The following is a 19,426-nucleotide window of genomic DNA, read 5'->3' on the forward strand; positions in this document are numbered from 1 at the left end:
CATGCTTCCACTCTCTTCACTCATGCTGCTCGTATTCCTTTCCCTTCCCTCACATGATGTACCTCCAACGTTTGAAGTGTCTCCTTTAACTACACTTTCTGTCTGTGGCACACCAGGCCACCTTTTCCTGCCTTTTTAATCTCTCTCTCTCTCTCTCCTCTTCTCTCTCTCTCTCTCTCTCCTCTTCTCTCCTCTTCTCTCTTCTCTCTCTCTCTTCTCTCTTCTCTTCTCTTCTCTTCTCTTCTCTTCTCTTCTCTTCTCTTCTCTTCTCTTCTCTTCTCTTCTCTTCTCTTCTCTTCTCTTCTCTTCTCTTCTCTTCTCTTCTCTTCTCTTCTCTTCTCTTCTCTCTCTCTCTCTCTCTCTCTCTCTCTCTCTCTCACTCTCCTTCTCTCTCCCTCTCTCTCCCTCTCTCTCCCTCTCTCTCCCTCTCTCTCCCTCTCTCTCCCTCTCTCTCCCTCTCTCTCTCTCTCTCTCTCTCTCTCTCTCTCTCTCTCTCTCTCTCTCTCTCTCTCTCTCTCTCTCTCTCTCTCTCTCTCTCTCTCTCTCTCTCTCTCTCTCTCTCTCTCTCTCTCTCTCCCCTTTTGGGCCGAATCTTGTTCCCCCCTGTACATAAACGACCTCTCTGATGCTTTGGAGACAGCTTTTTTCCCTCCTTTTGCAGATGGTTCCACATTGCTCTGTGCAAAATCACATCCCATTGACCGGTCAGAAGCAGCTGCTTCCCCTCTGTGCTGACTTGGAAACAATCCAATGTTGGTCTGACGCTTCAAACGGATCATTGAATCCAGGCAATTTTTTTTATTTTTTTTGTATACCTTGGTCGAGGCTCGTATGAGAGCGAACACACAACTCACAGCAAGGAGGCATGAGACAAGAGGGGCGGGAGTGGAAGGGACAAAACAGTGGGGAACAGACACATTAGGTGAACTGTGGAAGGGAGAGGGATGGGGATGGGACGGGGAACATGGCGAAGAGAAGATGGACATTTCAGGGACTTTCAGGAAGGAAAGCAGGAGAAATGAAGGAAGTGGGCTTGGGTGGATTATCGGGGTAGAAAAGATCGAGGATTTGGATGGGGGAAGATAAGAGGTGGTGGTGAACAGCTGTTTTGAAAGCCTGGAGGGAAGAATGGGAAAGAATAGAGTGAGGAAGTTTATTCCAAAGGCGGGAAAAAGAGGAATGAAAGAGTGAAGATGAGCAGTGATTCGTGATTTTGGTAGTTTTACCAGAAGGGGGTTGTTGGCGGACCTTGAGCGCCCTGTGGAAATGTGGTGGGGACAAATCGCAGAGAGAGCAGGGGGGCAAGGCTGGAGAGGAGTCGGTAGAAGACAGAAAGACCACCGACCAACCTGTGGTGATTGAGTGAGAGGCCCAAAGACTCAGCTTCATTGCGGGAGATGCCGATGATCTTAAATGCCCTGGTTTCGACAGCGTGAAGCCGAGAAAGGTGGGAGGCAGGAGCACCAGCCCAGAGGGGAGAGCAGTACTCCATCAGGCTACGGACAAATGCTTTGTAAGTGGTCAGGAGCTCAAGAGGGCCGAGGAAGGACTTAGCACGACGGAGGATTCCCAGTCGGCGACTGGCTTTTGAGGCGAGGTTGGAAATGTGACTTTCCCAGGAAAGGTCATGGCAGATAGTGAGACCTAGAAGCTTGAAAGAAAAGACTTCTTCCAGAGGATTGTTGAGAAAGTGGATGGGGGGGGGGGTTTGTAAACGGTCCTTTCGAAGAGACATAGTGAGAGTGTGAGATTTGTCTGGATTGAAAGACATGTTCCACGTGTTGGACCAGTTTGTGATTTTATCCAGATCTGCAGTGAGCGAAGAAGCTGCTGCTTGCCGGTCTGAGGGATGACAGATGGTACGGCAGAGGGTGGAGTCATCGGCAAAGAGAAATGGAGGATTTTCCAGAGAGTCTGAGAGATCATTGATGAAAACCAGAAAAAGAACAGGGCCCAGAACGCTACCTTGAGGAACTCCAGCCTGCACAGGAAGAGGGGATGAAAGAACTCCATTTAGGGCCACACGTTGACTGCGACAGGAGAGGAAGTCTGCGAGCCATGAGTGGAGATGGCTTTGAATACCATGGGAAGAGAGTTTGGTGAGTAGGGCAGGGTGCCAGATTGTGTCAAAAGCACGTGATATGTCTTGGGATACGGCTCGGATTTCCTGTCTGGCATTGAGGACCTCCATCCATTGATGGGAGAGCAGAAGCAGCATATCCAGGGTAGAGTAACCTGGTCTGAAACCAAATTGATGATTGGAAATCAAGCCATTGGAGAAGAGGAAGGATTTCATGTCTGAAGCGATGATGGATTCCATCACCTTGCTGATGATTGGGAGAAGGCTGATTGGTCTGTAGTTACAGGGATCTGTTTTTGCACCTTTTTTATGCAGGGCAGTGATGTTAGCAGATTTCCAAGCAGATGGCAGATGACCTTGGGCAAATGAGAGGGTGAATAGAACAGAGAGAGGTTGAGCAAGAGCAGAAGAGCAGGCTTTGAGGACACATGGGCTGATGCCGTCTGGACCGGTTGCAGTATCTGACTCGAGGTTTGAAAGCAAGCTCTCCACCTTGTCAGGAGAAAAGGATACAGAGTCCAGGGACAGTTGGGTGCGACTGGGTAAAGTGGGTAGAGATAGTGATGGGTTTAGCACACAAGATTTAGCTGCAAACACCGAGTTTAGACATTCAGCTTTATATTATCACGTGTGGAATCAGCAGTGCAGCCATTTGAGGTAAGGGAGGGGATGGAGGGGGAACATACACCAGAAACAGATTTGATTAAACGCCACCAGGATTTTGAGGAGGGAGAGAGGTTTGAGAGTTCAGACTTGAGATGAGAAAGATGTTGTTTTCTGGCTCTCCTGAGGGTAGATACACACTTGTTCCGAGCTTTGTGGAAAGAACTGAGATTGCCCTCAGTTGGGTTTGCTTTCCATGAGGCAAAGGCAAGTTGTTTCAGGACAACTGCCTCACCACCAGCTTCAGTAAACCAAGGGCTGGAGGAAGGGTAAGACAACTGAACACGAGAGGGGATAAATCTGTGCATGAGGGAGAGCAAGTTTCTTTGAAAGAATTCCCAGGATGAGTTGATGTTTGAGAAAGTAGTGATAGGAGACCAGTCTGTAAGTTTGATGGCTGCTCGGAGACCCTGCCAGTCGGCTTGAGTGAAATGCCAGACTCGACGGCGGTGAGGTGGTTCTCTGATAACAGCCAGAGAGATGTCCACTTTGACAAGGACGTGGTCAGAAGAACCAATTGGAGCGGAGGAAGAGCAGCAGATTTTGTCAGGGAAATTTGTCAAAATCAGATCCAGAAGAGATGGAGTACCATTGGTTGAGATCCGGGTCGGGAAGTTGACCGATTGAGTCAGTCCCAATGAGTCGCAGAAAGCTTTTGCTGAGGTGCCATGGCAGGTGAGAGAGGTACCCACACCTAGCCAACTGGCGTGATGACAATTGAAGTCACCACATAAGAGGAAGAGAGAGTTTGGATGAGAAGATAGAAGATGGTCCATGTTTTCGGAGAGTGAGGTGTAGATGGAGTCATCACTGTTCGGTGGACGGTACAGTACACATATAAACATGAGGTGGGAGTGGAGGGGAAACCGAAGCCAGAGGTATTTCTGGGGGTGTGGGGGAGTGAGAGCAGTGCATGGAGAGTGAGGAATAGAGTCTTTGATGAAGAGAGCAACACCTCCACCAGGACGAGGCTCAGGTCTGTCATACCGTAAGAGGGAGTAACCAGGGAGAGATACTTGGGAGTCAGACACGTCTTGGGAGAGGAAAGTTTCTGTTAGGCAGATAATGTCTGGTTTGTCAGTGGCAACCTGTATGGAAAGATCTGAAAGGTTTGAGCGAAGGCCCCGGATATTTGAGGTCCACACTTTTAATGAAGAGGAAGGGGAGGAGGCTTTGGGTGCAGGAGGTGGAGGGGGAGGGGGAGGGTAGGACAAGGGATGAGGGGGCAGGTAAGGAGGGTTGCTGAAGGAGTGTGGGGTATTGCAGAATAGCGAGGGGAGGGGGCCGAATGAGGAGGGAGAAAAGGCTCTGTGGTGCTGGGGGAGAGGGGAGCAAGAGACAAGGAAGAAGGCAGTTGAGGATTTGAGGAGGTGGAGTGAAGAGATGGAGGTGAGAGGGCAGTGGAGGGAGGCAGGTTGCTGGATGAGCGGGCGGGCAACTTAGGGGAGGAAGAGTGAGGGGGATGAAAGGTGGGAGAAAGGTGAGGGGGGAATTTTTGAGAGAGGTGAGAGGGAGGCTTGGAGGGGGAAGAGTGGGATGGTTGCTTTGAGAGTGAGAGTGAGGGTGAGGGGGTGAGTTGGCACTGAAGTTGGAAAAAAGAATGGTTGATGGAAAGCGAGCATCCATGGCAAACTGTGGTTTTTAAAAGTTTTAGGTCAGAGATGCGATTTAACACAATTCTTGATGGATGCAATGAAGGCGAATTCAGAGCATGGAGAGAAGAAGCGCTGTAATAGTTGGATTTTTTAGGCAAGGAATGAAGGAGAGCTCGAAATAAGAGCAGTCTGTTAAAATAGCAGAAGAGTAGTGCATTGTGAAACAGTAAAAAGTACCACAATCGAACATTCTCAATCTGTCTCTCCTGATGGATCGTCAAACAAACCCACCTGTCTGTTTCCAGGGTTAATCACTGGAAGAGGTTTGAGTCTTTTCAACTTCTGAACCCCATCATCACCGACGACCTCTTGTGGGCAGACCTGTCAACGGTGGCCTCCGAAATCAGCCGCAGACTCGGCATCCTCCATCGTGCCGAGTCTTGAGTCAATCTGAGCTTCTCACGGCCTGCAAGACCTTTTGCCGTAGCTCAATGGGAATACCACCGTCCCCTGCGGGGTGGTGGCTCCACACTGCACCCACCCCCTGAACGCTGTGGACTCCAAATCTCTCAACATCATTGGAATTTCCCTCAAATATCCAGAAACACAAGGACGGGTTGGTGGTGGCCTCTGTTTGTTTTCACTGCCCGTTTCATCACTTCCGTCATTTTTAACCTCCACCACCGAAGGTGGATGGAGGTGATGTTTGCACCCCTGTCTGCCAGTTCGTAATTTTTCACCGTTGAGAGATCGGCCCGAAAACGACATGGAGCAGGATATCTGAAAAAGTTGGGGACGGATTGGGACGAAACTTAGTGCACGAGTTGGTTCGGTGACAAGAATAAGCCGATTAAATTTTAGTTCAGCACCGAATCCAGATCTGTCCTATCAGTGGGATAAAAAAGGTAAATTAATCAGCCTGACGGTGTGTTCCCTACCGAGTGTCCTTCGAGTACTGCTTGTTTCAGAGGGGCCGAAGCGACCAAAACGAGGAACGAAGCACCTTTTTGTGCTGATAATTGAAGGAGGTCCTGTTAGGTATGAGAATGGCTATGCAATAATATGTTTGGCGAGGGCGTTGTCATTTAGCGGCGAGCGGCTATTGCGCTAATAATGTGTCATCACAAAGTGCGCCGTCCCTTGGATGCACGTTCAGCTTGGGGTCTGTCTGCTCGCATTGTTTGGTGGATGTTACGGATCCCACAGTGTCGTTAAACGCCCAGTCACACCTTGACGTTTTAGCCAGCAATGGAAACGCATTAAAATGTATGTAAAACGCTGGCTTACGATGAACTTTTGATGTTTTTTTTTAACGATTCGGACGTATTCATAATGACTTGGTCTTATGCATAACGTATTAGTAACGGACACAGAACGTTTCGTTGTGTTATAGATAACTTATACCAACGAATGCTGAACCTGTTGTCGGCCTTCACAACCTATGCCCAACGATAGTCTAACTTATGCATAGCGCGCTGCACGCATCGCCAACGATGACGTGGCGTAGGTTATGAAAAGCCGCACAACGATTCAAATCATAACCGCCGCAGAAATGGAAGTGTCAACATCGCAGTCACACCTTGGCCATCTTGCCAGCGTATGCCGACCTCTGAAAAATGCGTCTAAAACGCTGGCGCACGTCGAATACGGTATGGGTAAGTTTGGTATGCGTGAATAGAACGCTAAAGTACGCGAGCATACGTCGTATTAAATGGAGTACGTCTTGTAATTTTAAACATGTTGAAAATTTTACGACGTACTTGCCGTATGACACACGCTCCGCATGCGATGGTAATAAGTTGAACGCACGATGTGCGATCGTTGACACACATCGACTCACGTTACTTGAAAGGTGCTCATAAGTCGAAACACGTCAAGGTAATGGTTAGCGTCAGTGTTCCAGACTCCCGGTTTTTTTTCTTCGGTATGACGGTGTTCAGTGTACAGTGCGGTTATGATTTAAATCGTTGTGGGGCAGCCTATTAATTATATTATATTATAACCGCACTAGAAATCGAAGTATCAAAATCACCATCATACCGAAGGAAGGGAGAAAAAAACCCCCCCAAAAAACCAGGGAGTCTGGAACACTGACGCTAACCATTACCTTGATGTGTTTCGACTTATGAGCACCTTACAAGTAACGTGTGTCGATGTGTGTTACCGATCGCGTAACGTGAGTACAACACGTAACTCATAGGTTAGAAATAAGTTTCGGGTATGCTAAACATTACTTCGACGTGTGTCGACGTGTGTCAACGATCGCGTGACGTGCCTACAACTTATGGCCAGCGTTATGCGGAACGTGTGAGTTATACGCTGGCATAAGTCTTAAAATTTCAAGCATGGAAAATTTGAGGACAACCGAAAAGTACAACGTTTAAAGCCAGCGTACAACTACTTATGGCAGTGTTTTTTCAGCATGCTCTCAATGTTATCAAAACTTACCCATGACGTATTCGACGTGCACCAGTGTTTTAGACAAATTTTCCAAAAATCGGCATAAGCTGGCTAAAACGTCAAGGTGTGACTGGGCCTTAACGAAGAATAGGCGAGTTATCAACGGTGTCCTGGACAAATTACAAATTCCTTCCACCTTCAGTCGAACGTCAAGCTTAGCCAGCCAGTTCATGGAAGGCTTTAGCCAAAAGGTTTCCCCAGTTGACCCCACAAGAGTGTAAGGAATAATTGAAGCCGTTGTAGAGTCGTGGTAATCCTCATCAGTTGTGTCTTCAAAAGTATCAACCAGGTCAACAGCCTCCTCGTCCACTGGTTCTGATTTTCTCTTCCGCGCTCTTTTCCCTCACCCTAACTTTGCCATCTGCCATTGGTCCTTCAGAGTCAATTAGCCAGGACTGGGAAACGGCACAGAAACTACTCAAACAATCATTTCATTTTCTTCAGACTTTTCTGGGCCCCGAGGAGCAGGTACTCCTTCCCAGATACCTTGATTGACACTTCCATCCACCTTTGGCTGCTCAGGGCCCCGAAGAGCAGCTCTTATTTTAAGATTAAGATGGTGGGACGGTCTGCTCTCAAGTGATCCTTTGCCTTACAAACACAACAACAAGGTACAGTCGTCATATTAAAAAAAAACGTTATAATTCCTGCCTTCAAACGGAATGACAAAGGATCCCTACAAGTCAGTCTCATCAAAGGACAAGAAATGACGGAGGACAAGTTCATGGCGTCCTGGAGGCACAGGCCCAACGAGTGATCTTGGCATCCATCCCCAGTGGTTCCATGAATGGCACAACGACATGATCGGCAATAAAAGGAGGTATGTTGGAGAGGATGGTCCATGTACCAAGGCTCGAAAGTGGCTCGATTTGGACAAGCAACCCTTCGACAACACCGCCTTCCACCACCATGGGTGAATGAGCCAACAACATCAGCCATTGCACTGACATCCACTTCAAGTATGGTAGTTTGTCCCGGCTCGAATATCACACCATGTTTCCTCGTCAAGGCCTGAAACGGGTGCACCATGTTGTTCACACGTGAAGTAGAAGTGGTCGCAGCGACCTCAGTGTACATGGTTCCCACCTCCTCCAGTTTCACCTCTTTAATCTCCTGTCCGTAGGCATGCTATCTTTGAAGCCTTGAGAAATGTCTGGTGACTTCGTTGACTAGATGGCACTAAGCAGTAGTCCTCCTCGTTTGGGGACATCAAGCACGTAATGAAGTTATAAGAAGACAGTGACGTGGACCTGATGAACTTTGATGCCTTATTTCCCCCAAAATGTTGTTTTTAAGCCTCCGCTGACCACGTCGCCACCGGCAGGCATGATGTGCTTTCAGGTTTCCTTCCGTCCGTCCGTGATGGGTTCTCGTTTCTGCGATAACTTCAGAACGGCTGGAGGGGATCCAAGTCAAGCTTGGTTCAAGTATGTATAATGATGTAAAGATGAACTGAGTAGATTATTGGGTCAAGAGGTCAAAGGTCAAAGGACCCGTTGGGTAAAAATTCCATTGAAGCCCAAACTTGTGAACCGGTGATGGGATTTTGACCATGCTTGGTATAAGTGTGTGTCATGATGCATAAGATGAACTAATTCAATTTTGGCATCAAAGGTCAGAGGTCACGTCAGGTAGAAATGTGACGCTTGATACCGGCTGAAGTTATTCCATTCAAACTCTGTATAAGTATCTATGAACCTCCGTCAGTGTGTCCGTCCATGATGGATTATTTTTTCCTGAAAGTTCAAGGGTCAGAGGTCACGTTTAAACTCCTGTTGAGGTGATACCATTGGCTGTTGGGGATTTGAACGAAATGAAGTACATGTACCATGATATGTGCAGATTAGATGTTGAAGTCAAATGTTCTTGAGGTTTGAGGTCAAAGTCGAGGAAGCAAAGACTACATGTGGGTTACGCATGTCGGTCGACGTCGCGATCTCGAATTATGTCTTGTTTAATGATGGAAAAACTTTTGAAGACGACGAACAATGTTTTCAATTAAATGTACCTATCGGAATGAGTTTGTCTGACGTTGCTTGTGCTGTGTTGTGTGTTCGCAGGTTAAAGGTAAAAGTGTGTATTTCGAGAAGAATGATGAACGAGGAGTTTTATTTGGCGAGCTCATGGAGTCCCCCGTGGAAGAGTTTGGCATTTTCCTGGAAGAGGTGATTTAAATAAATTGTTTTCCCCTTTGAAATGGTGAACGAGGTGAGGTACGTCACCGGTGGTACTCCTCTCGGCTCGCTCTGATGATTATAATCAACCGCAGACAAACATTGAAACATGCCGGTCAGTGAGTGGAGGCTGTTATCAGATGATAAATAAATAACACCAAGACTGCCCTGTCTTGCAAGCAAATGAAAAAGAACACAATGGGGATTGGTAGACCGACGGTGCCCTGCACTCTTTTAACGTGATCTCTTGTCCAGATATCCTCTGCAACTCGCAACTTGACCACCTGCAGTGACAAGTAGATGCCTTCCATGCTTTTCACTTCCTGTTGCTGATTTTCTTTTCCTTGAGTAAACATGCACAGCACTTACTTTGCTGATAACTTTCACCAATTTAAAGGTTTCACTCAGTCAGTCTGATTTCAATTGATTGCATACTTTGGTGAAGCCACCCATCACCTGTGGCCATCCTGCTGTTTTGGGTTTTGTGCCTGACATGCTTTCTTTACCTTCCACTCTCTCTTTTAATTTCTCCTCCATGCTTACTTCCTCTTTCTGCTCCACATTGTCATTCCCTTCCCCCGCCCACCTCTTCTTTATGCAACTTATCCGCGTGTTGATGGGAGCCACAATGCAGTGACACCCGCCAATTCACTCAAACCTGCAACAATCTGGATCTGAAGCCGATGTGTTGCAGTGCTCGGCCTTGTGCCATATTATGCACCTCCATTTTTTTGCTGGTCCTCCTGCTGTCTTGTCCCTCGTGAGCACCACTATCTCGCCTTCCCGTGCCTCTTCTCTCACGGCCATGCTCTCACCTCTTGCTGCCTTCCCTTCCCCCACCGCTCCTCACTCCCCTCCCCCCTTTCTTTCCACCTCCCCTTCCTCTCAGTATTCTCGTCAGCGAAGCGACAGGTGTCATTTGTCAGTTTTAAATATTACATTGAGGCCCTCCATCGGTCTTTGAATATGACTGCTCACATTGTTCGAACTCAGCTGTTCCACAAACTGATGCCTTGTGAGAATTAGCCTCATTCACATCCCATCTTGGATTGTGCAGATTCTGTTTGACCTTTTGAGCAACAAAGAAAACCACAAAGACTGGCCTGAAGTCTCATCAGACGATATAGTGAAGCATGCACAGCGCCTAAAGAGGGACGTTGCAGTGGTGAACGGCCTGATCCAGGGGAAAACCTTGCTCACTTTGCCTATTACAAGTGTGAAAACAGACGACCTTTTGAAGGAAACGTGAGTAAGCTTGAAGTTTTTTTTTTTTTTTTTTACCTGGGCACACGAAGTGAAAAGCGGGGTTCAGCAATTTGCTCACGTCCATCCGTCCCTCCGTCCGTCCTCCAAGTTTATGATCGAGGAAGATGACGCATGCACAGAGAGGAGTGAGATTTTTTTACTCTGTCGGCCTGGCAAGTTAAACAAAATTTTAAATCATTCCAAACAGGAAACTTACTGTTTTTCAGGACGTCATCAAGGACGTAAATTAAAACAGGCACAAAGAACGAATGTGATGTGTTTGACAGATTGGTGTAACAGACACTGGGGAAAATGGTGGTAAAATCCGGAATTTATTCATTTATTTACCCTTAAACTTCTTTAAACTTTTATTTAAATTAAATTATGTACTTAACTTGAAGACTGTGTAACACAAATCACCTTCATAATGCTTCCGATAACCATGCGATATATCGATACATCGCATTCGAGGGCATGGCGTGTGTGTCGGGGTGAATAAGAAACGACCGATATGGATATGTACGATTTCTGATTGACGCCGTGTTCGATGGTGATCAATAAAGCCTTCATCTCCTAAATTGCGACTCAACGTCGTCTTATTACAGTCTGTAAAGGTGGTTGGTGTGTAAGACTGCTTCAGGAGCGCTAAACTTGTGGATTTTCTTTTATCGATCTTTAAAATCATTGTTTTATTAACCTTTTGAACCCTGAGCTCCTTAGACTTTCGGCTCCCCCACCCTCGGCTCCCTGGAGAAAAATCATTGAAAAATTGACATTTGTATGATTTCGGTTTTGTAAATGTGAAAATTCTTTTCTCGCCGTGTAATTACAAATAAATGATATTTTGAATCACAGACTGTCTCGACCATGTATTTACAAAAAATAAAAAAAACAACATGTGGCGGACGGTCGACTGGCCGCCTGGGGATATGGAGGTTTCAATAGCAGCTGGTTGACCGGCCACTCGGGTTCAAAGGGATAACCCCCTCAAAGTCCATGACATCATCATCTCCATCAACTTTTCTTTATCGTCACCATCAACATCACCATCGAATTATTGGATTAATTTTATCATCTTTATTATTAAAGGCAATTTACATGATCTTAATAACTCAATAAAATATACTTCATGTTATGTTCTTGATGCAGGAAAATAACCCTGGTGTTGGCTCAACGGTTCAGGTAGCTGGCTTAAGATCTCAGGGTCTTGAATTTGAGCCCCTGTCATGGCGTTAAACAACATCAGGTGGGTTAACTCAGCCTGTCATCCCTCCGTGGTCGGCAAAATGGGCACTGGCTTACGAGAAACGGGGTACTGCATCGGTGCAACATCCACACCCAGCAGTGATGCAACCAGCAGCCACAGGCTGCACATGAAATAATAACACTGGTCAACAACAAATTTGTTGTCTGCATTTTTTAAGCTGATTTAGGACGAATCTGATGCGCTGAATCCAAAACTCACATTAGTTCTGTTCAATCAGGTCAAGTTTTTGAGATATGGCCACATGTCGTTTTTTACATTTTTGTTCACATGTACGCATGTGTGGAGCATTTTAGAAGAAGTTGGTGGGGGTAAAATGTCATGTCAAATAATTGTTTTGATTGGAAATAATTATTTTAATGACAAGAAGTATTCAGGTACGATAGTTCTGGGTGATTATGTCGAAAAGGGATCAGTTTGAAGTCATAAAACCTCAAAATCTTCCAAAAATTGGTGAGGCAAAGCATAAAGTTCGTGGATCAAAACTAAAGTTAATGGGGCAGATTTTGTAATAATGTGATACAAAAAAGTTGTATTTCTTGAAATAACGAACTCTGAAGAATGTACAATACCTACATGCGCCAATTTATGACATGTGCTTCTGCTCAAGCTTGGAGTGCCACAGTACGAACCCAAAGATTGGAGACTGTTCATTGACAGCAGCAAGCGATCACTGAAATGTGTTCTGCTACACAACGGCAACCAGTTTGCCTCTGTACCCATCGCTCACTCGACTACACTGAAGGAGAAGTATGAAGCGGTGAAGTACGTGCTGGAGAAAATTGGTTATGATCAGCATAAGTGGTTTATTTGTGTTGACCTGAAGATGGTGAACTTTTTGTTGGGACAACAGTCTGGCTTCACCAAGTACCCATGTTTTCTGTGCATGTGGGATAGTAGGGACCGTGCTCAGCATTACACGAAGAAGGACTGGCCTGTGCGGGAGGAATTGGTGCCATGCAAAGAAAGGAACATCATCAACGACCCTCTGGTGGACAGAGACAGAATACTCTTCCCACCGCTGCACATCAAGCTCGGCTTAATCAAGCAGTTCACCAAGGCTCTGGACAAAGATGGTGACTGCTTCACTTACTTGTGCCAGGCTTTTCCAGGATTGACCATGGAGAAGTTGAAAGCTGGCATCTTTGATGGTTCTCAGATCCGTCAGCTCATCAGAGATCCAGAGTTCAAAAACTCAATGAACGAAGTGGAACTGGAAGCGTGGAAGACATTTGTTTTGGTAGTGAAGAACTTTCTTGGCAACAATAAGGCCAGAAACTACGCAGAACTTGTCAACAACATGCTGACTGCTTTCAGAAACCTGGGCTTATAATCCTTTAGTTTATCTTCTTAATTCTTTTATGAATTGAAATAAAGAGCACAAACATGTGAATTGAGGATACTGTTTGGACAAATTTTCAAGCTGAAGTCCTCAACCCTGTTTTCCCGATTCTCCTCCATGTTTGTGGATTTGACGTTCACGGTTATTTCCAAGAATGTAACCTTCGTGAACGGCAAGGCCCTCCTGTACATACCTGAACACTGCGTGGGGTATCGTGTTCGATGAACTCTCTCCGTTCATACAGTTATTGAGCTCGATGGAAGAGCTAAATGACACGGATAGAGATTGCATACTTTGAATGTGTCGTATGGAAACAGATTGCAATGGGACATACAGATATACACAAGGCAGTCGGAGAACAAAACTGAAATGATTTCTTGTGAGAAACGACATGATGAGCAATAAAAATTAAATAACTCCTCTTGATTTACATGCATTCTTATGTAAATGTAGAGACTTGAGCTTTTCGCATGATGCTCTTTGGTAAGCAATTACCCTTCAAAGTGTATATATCATGGATTTCCATGAGAAAGCCTTCCGTGTTCAGCATCCCAAACGTATTGACGATGGATGTGCTTGCGTTGCAGTGATTTGTCAGATTCTGCGCACCTGCAAGCATTTGAATCGACGGTTATCGACTGGGTCCATGAAATTCATGACGTGTTGGGGAGCGACTCGGAACAACCACTCTTGGAAGGGCTTAATCCCAAGCCCTGTGTCGAGATTGACTTCTGGAACACGCGTCTTCATCGGGTCAATTCCATCCACGAACAGGTCAAATGTTTGCGCTTTCTTTGCCTTGTATGCGTTTGACCTGGAGTAAGCGACATTTAATAATATGCTTAAACACTTTCGGAAAACTCATAAACCTTTCGAAGTTGCGATCATTGCACATCAACCAAACTAAGTTGTTCCAATCGCTTGCTGTTCATATTTCAAACATGTTCAATATGAATATTTAAGGACGAGGTAAAATGAGATGATACGTCGGATCTTTGAGAATATTCTCGCGTTGTTGCTTCTTTGATTTTTGATTCATCACCTTATGCTTGTCGAACCGTTTATTTCACCTCTTTTTTCTAGCTGTGTTCTCCAGAGGTGCTTCAAATGGCAGAAATTCTGAAATCCCACCAGAGTGTGTACTGGTCCGTATTGGATGGCATATACAAGGACACTGAGTTTGGTGAGAAATGATTTTTGGACTTCTCGTTGATCATATGTGTGGAGCATTCAAAAAGATGTTTGAAAAAGATGTTGAACTGCGTCTGCACATGAGGGTACCGGTTGTAGTCGCCACATCCATTTACTGGCCTCCAACCAAGATTTACCCCCAGTACAACCGGAGTCCCAGACCTGTTCCCTCTCTTTCGACGACGATTTCAGCACCACATAATGTAGCGGGAAGACCTAGATGATGGAGACAAGATGACACACTTGCTCCAATTCCTTGGTGGTGAGGCAAAGGACAATGTTGCTGGCCTTGAGGCTCAAGTCAGTGGAGTACAGGAAGCCTTACAGATTAGAGAGAGGAGAGATTTGGTCAACCGTGTGTGGTCGTGAACTCCTAAGTCAGCAATTTAATCAACGGACCGGCTATACCTAATGTCTCCCTGAGATGGTTCACTGATCAAACCACTGCGACACCGATGACGTTAAGAACTGTGGACTGTTGATCGAGATGGAGAACTGTGGACAAGGAAACGTGGTGGAGATGTTCAAGTTTGTGACAAGTGGGCGGCCATAGCGAATCAACCTGTCAAGAGCAAATTCATGGAGACAAGCCTGACTAGTTGAGTGAAGCAAAGAAGGCTGTAATTCAAGACTGATTCAACAAGGCCGACAACGATGGCGATAAGTGACGACCAAGCCACCATTGCAGATTACTGAAGACGGTGTCCCCGTGAAAACAGAGGGAAGCCTCAAGCCTGTCATAGCTGTTCCCAGAGTCACCCTCTGCACATGTGTGATGTATTCAAGGCTAAAACCCTTTGAAAAAAAATTGAATTTCTACGCATTAAAGCCCTGTGCCAGAATTGTTTGAAGGACACACCTGCCATCCAGTTTGGTGTTACTTGAAGCACATCCCTGGAGCATGCTCCAGCTCTTTCAGATGTAAGATACTCAGATGTGGTGCTTCTCATCACACGCTCTTGCACAGCCTGTAATTCCAGGCCAGAGCCACCAACAGGGCCACAGAACGCCTTACCCGGAAGTCAAAAGCAAATGGCCTTGATACTTATTGTGGTACTGCTGCCATTGGAGATTCAGGAACAGCACTTATTCAAGTTATACCACGAGTGGTTGCTCAAAATGGGAATACCACCACCATGTCCGTGATGCTAAACTCATGATCTGAGTTTATGCTTGTAGACTCCTTCTTAGTCAAGCAGATAAATTTGAGAGGGAAGCCAGATTGCCTGGTTCTTTCCCTCTACATTGATTAAATCTGATGAAATCAAGGAGAAAAGATCAGTATTGCTCTAATGCCGCTCATTGATGAAGAACCGCGTCACTTGGAGTTATACCATGTGAGGTCAGGGAAGGATTTGTGAATTCCCTTATTATACCAGCTATAATATTGTGATCAGGAACAAGAGGTTCTGGCCCCACCTGCAAGGCCTGAGGTTGACTGAAAGAAGATTTCTCTGATATTCAGCCCCAATGTTCCTGAAGCTTTTATCCCGCTGGAGGTTCAATGTGGTGGGCCACATGATCCAATAGCCGGTCCTGCCAAGGATTTTCTCCTCTTGGCTGTATGTAGGATGAACCAAAGCGACAACATCACAATTTTCACCACATTCACACAACGATGGATGACAACACCCTTAACGAGCTGGGGGAAGAATTATGGAATTCTTCAGTGAGGTCAGGTAGGTCAGGTGTGGGAGCATGCGTGGAGCAAAGCCTCACTGCGTCCACTTTCCGCCAGTACTCCAGGGGCCTCAGTCTGGCCATCCCGCAGGCAGATGCCTGGCCCATCCCCATCTCCTTGAGATGCCGATCAACCTGCTGCAACCACGAAGCACGTGGTCGGCCCATTGGCCGACTCCACTCACGAGACTCCCTCGCTGGGAGAATCTGGTAAGCAGGATCAGCGTCAGGAAAATGAGCCACGTGTCCATACAGCCGCAGCTGACGCTCACAGACTATGCAAGTAACAAATCTAATTTGAGCTTCTCTCAGCAACTGCTCATTGGACACAAAGTCTGACCAACGATAGCCAAGGATTCTCCAAAAAGATCTGGTACCAAAGGAATTAAGTCTCCGTCTCAGATCCCTGGTCTCACATCCATAGAGGAAGACTATAAGCACCAAGGACCTGAAGACTTGGACTTTATCCTCCCGCACAGGTACCGACAGTACCACACCCCATGATCCAGTGAATCCATGACTCCCCAGGCCCGACCCAGACGTCCATTGACCTCTGACTCACAGCCAGCAGAGACATGAATATCACTGCCAAGGTAAGTGAATCTCTCCACGACCTCAACATCCTCACCACAAACAGACACAGACAGGACAGCAGCATTCAAGATGTCATTGAAAGCCTGGATCTTTGTTTTGACCCAAGAAACCCGTAATCCCAGCGGCTCCGACACCTCATTCAACACCTCGAGGGCCCCCAAAAGGACATCTGGAGTCTCTGCAAAGATGACTGTATCATCTGCAAAATCAAAATCAGAGATCTTGACATTCCCAAACAATGCACCGCAGTTTAATGTCTCTGACATCCTCCCGAGAATCCAGTCCAAACAAGTGCTGAAAAGTGTGGGGTCAGTACACACCCCTGACGAACTCCAGTAACTGAAAATAAGTCAGAGTTGGTACCACCACACCTCACAGCACTCTCAGTATCAGAGTAGAGTTCAGACATCAGATCGATCAGTTTTGGTAGCACCCCATGGATACCAAGAATCCTCCAGAGGGCATCCCGATTCACTGAATCAAACGCTTTGCAGAGATAAACATAAGCTGCAAGCAGCCCCTGCCGAAACTCTCGTCTGAGTTCGGTGAAGACCTGCAGAGTAAGGATGCGGTCAATCGTTGACCTCTTTGGTGTAAAGCCTGACTGCTCTGGACGCGGGTGCTCAGGCAGATGGTGGTGAACCCTATCAAGAATTATCTGACCAAAGACCTTGCCCGGCACTGAGAGCAGTGTCACCCCTCGGTAGTTGTTGCAGTCTTGGAGATCACCCTTCCCTTTCCAGAGAGGGACAACAAGGCCCAACTTCCAGTCAGTTGGGATGATGCCTGTGTTCCAGGTGGAGCACAGAACTGCATGCAACGACACGAGTACAGCATTTCCACCAGCCTTGAGAAGTTCATGTTCTTTGGTATAAAGAATCCTTGCCACGGCCTGATGTCCATTAAGGACAAACACGCCATGAAGATGATCGAAGACACAATTGCAAAGGTTGACTGATACTACCAAATTGGACTGCTGTGGAAAGAAAGTAACCCTGACCTTCCCTTAAACCGCCCGATGGCCAAGATCCGGCTTCGTCACCTCAAATGCAGATTGGAGAAGGACCCAGAGCTAAACCACAAGTGCAGTTCCATTATCAAGGACTACATAATCAAGGGATATGCTCGTAAGCTTACTGGGAAATGGTGGAGCTGAACAGCAGCAAGGCCTGGTACCTGCCACGCCACCCAGTTCTTAATCCAAACAAGCCGGGTCCATGTAGTCCTTCTTCGATGCAGCTGAAAAATATAATGGAACTTCTCCAAATGACCAACTTATCACAGGCCTGGACCTGACCAATAATTTGATTGGAGTCTTCATACGTTTCAGAGAAGATGAGGTCACCCTTATCGCAGACGTTGAGGTGATGTGTCACCAGGTACAAATGTTCCCTGATGATTGTGATGCCCTGAGATTTTTGTGGTGGAGCGGAGGCGGAAGCAATCCTCCAGAGGAACTTCCCCCTGCCACTCCAACATGGCCCTTGGATAAACTGATGATGACAATGCAGACATGTATGGCAAGGAGATCAAAGAAGTTGTGCACTGCAACTTCTATGTCGATGACCTCCTGAAATCAATCAAGACATTCAATCTCCCGTCCAAAGGCAGAACCTAGTAACTCACTTCTAATTGATTTTGAGAAAACAAAGAAAAACTGCTTTTATATATATTAAAGCCGTATCCATTCGAGAAGATTTGATTATTCCTTTACAGATGTGAGAGCGCTGCCATTTCGATGTCATGTGACTAAAGCGTGGCATCAGATTGGTCCATTGAGATACTAGGTTTTTTTGTGGTATTTACCGAATTCTGTAGGAGTTGCTAGGTCCTGCCATGAGCGTACAAGCTTACGTAGGGAATAAATTACAATAACTTGTACACGAACATGAAGCCTATAACCTCGTAACTCCAAAATTAGTATTAGCTCAGTTTTGATCAAAAAATGAGTTACCAGGTTTTGCCTTTGGATGGGAGCAATGAAGGTGCTATATTGGCCCTTAAGTTGATGGACTTGTTGAGAGAAGGGAGTTCACAACTGACCAAGTTTCTCAGTATAATCGACGAGAGGTTCTGCAGGCGATACCTGTGACGGAAAAAGCCAATCCTATGCGCGACCTGCACCTGGACAGGCTTCTAATTGATTATGCCCTGGGGCTGCGCGAGGATGCTGAAAGCGACGTCTTCTGCTTCAAGACCAAGAGCTCGGTTTTTCATACATTCCATTGCTAAGTTATGTCCGCTGCACACCCACCATCACCTGGTGGTCTCTCTCATTCCCTCCACCGAGAGCGCTGTTGCGCATGTCTTCTGTTGTCCCACGATGCAAATCCTTTTGCGTCATTGATCAATCGCTTCCTGTTCTGCCCTTCCATTCGCCTCCAGCCCTGCATGTAAAAATGGATTGTGTTTGTACATTGACACTTGTTTAGTACAAGAACTCTGCACCCTCTCTAATGTGTGATTCCCGTGCACAGCACTGCAGGAAGCAACGGACATTTGCTTGTATCTCAAGTCGTTTTGCAGACGGCTCGACGAACTGGAGGAAACACATTATACTCGGGTGTGTATGAGTGAACACTGATTGCCGACAAGCTTTCGTATTTACACCTTAAGTAGCCTTATGGGACATTGTGTCCCTGCTGTAAATTCTGCCAAATGTTCTCGATGTTTCTTTTTCGGTTTTGAGAGTTTTAACATTGCCCACGTTCAATTGACGTGTGCTGATTGGGCACCAGGCCGTTTCCAGCTCACATTATCCGTGTCCGACACGGTCAGGGCAGTGTCATTGTCTAGGGGGACCCAATCCTGGACACAAAATACTCGAATGGCTTCTTCTTCCCAGAGTCGGTACTCATTTTGCCGACCTCGGAAGGTTGACAGACTGAGTCGACCCACCTTGTGTTGTTTATGGCACGACAGAGCCTTAAACTCAGGACCTTAAGATCTCTAAGCCAGCCACCTTAACCATTAAGCCATCACCAAGCTTGGTCTGTGTGCATTTCAACACTACAAGACACCATCATTGGGCGTCTTTCCTGATATTATAAGCAATACCGCTGTAAACGGACATCTTGCTTGGGGCTCGAGTCCCTGAATGAAATTATAATTGGTTTGATCAAGGTCGGTGCCAGTTGC

The 19,426-nt window shown here is 46.4% G+C and overlaps 1 protein-coding gene across 1 annotated transcript in view; it reads left to right on the forward strand.

The window, feature by feature from the left end:
- The window catches only part of LOC147012521 (dynein axonemal heavy chain 17-like), a 138,142-nt gene that overhangs the window by 14,596 nt on the left and 104,120 nt on the right, over positions 1 to 19,426 (forward strand). The window contains 5 exon segments of the mRNA XM_085855736.1: positions 8,859 to 8,963; positions 10,030 to 10,217; positions 13,411 to 13,597; positions 13,907 to 14,006; positions 18,766 to 18,851. Of these exon segments, the coding sequence (XP_085711862.1) occupies positions 8,859 to 8,963; positions 10,030 to 10,217; positions 13,411 to 13,597; positions 13,907 to 14,006; positions 18,766 to 18,851 (666 nt within the window).

The sequence above is a fragment of the Eptatretus burgeri genome, chromosome 14 (genome assembly GCF_056783735.1).
Source record: "Eptatretus burgeri isolate ZD-2024b chromosome 14, Ebu_testis_v1, whole genome shotgun sequence".
Classification (NCBI taxonomy): Eukaryota; Metazoa; Chordata; class Myxini; order Myxiniformes; family Myxinidae; genus Eptatretus; species Eptatretus burgeri.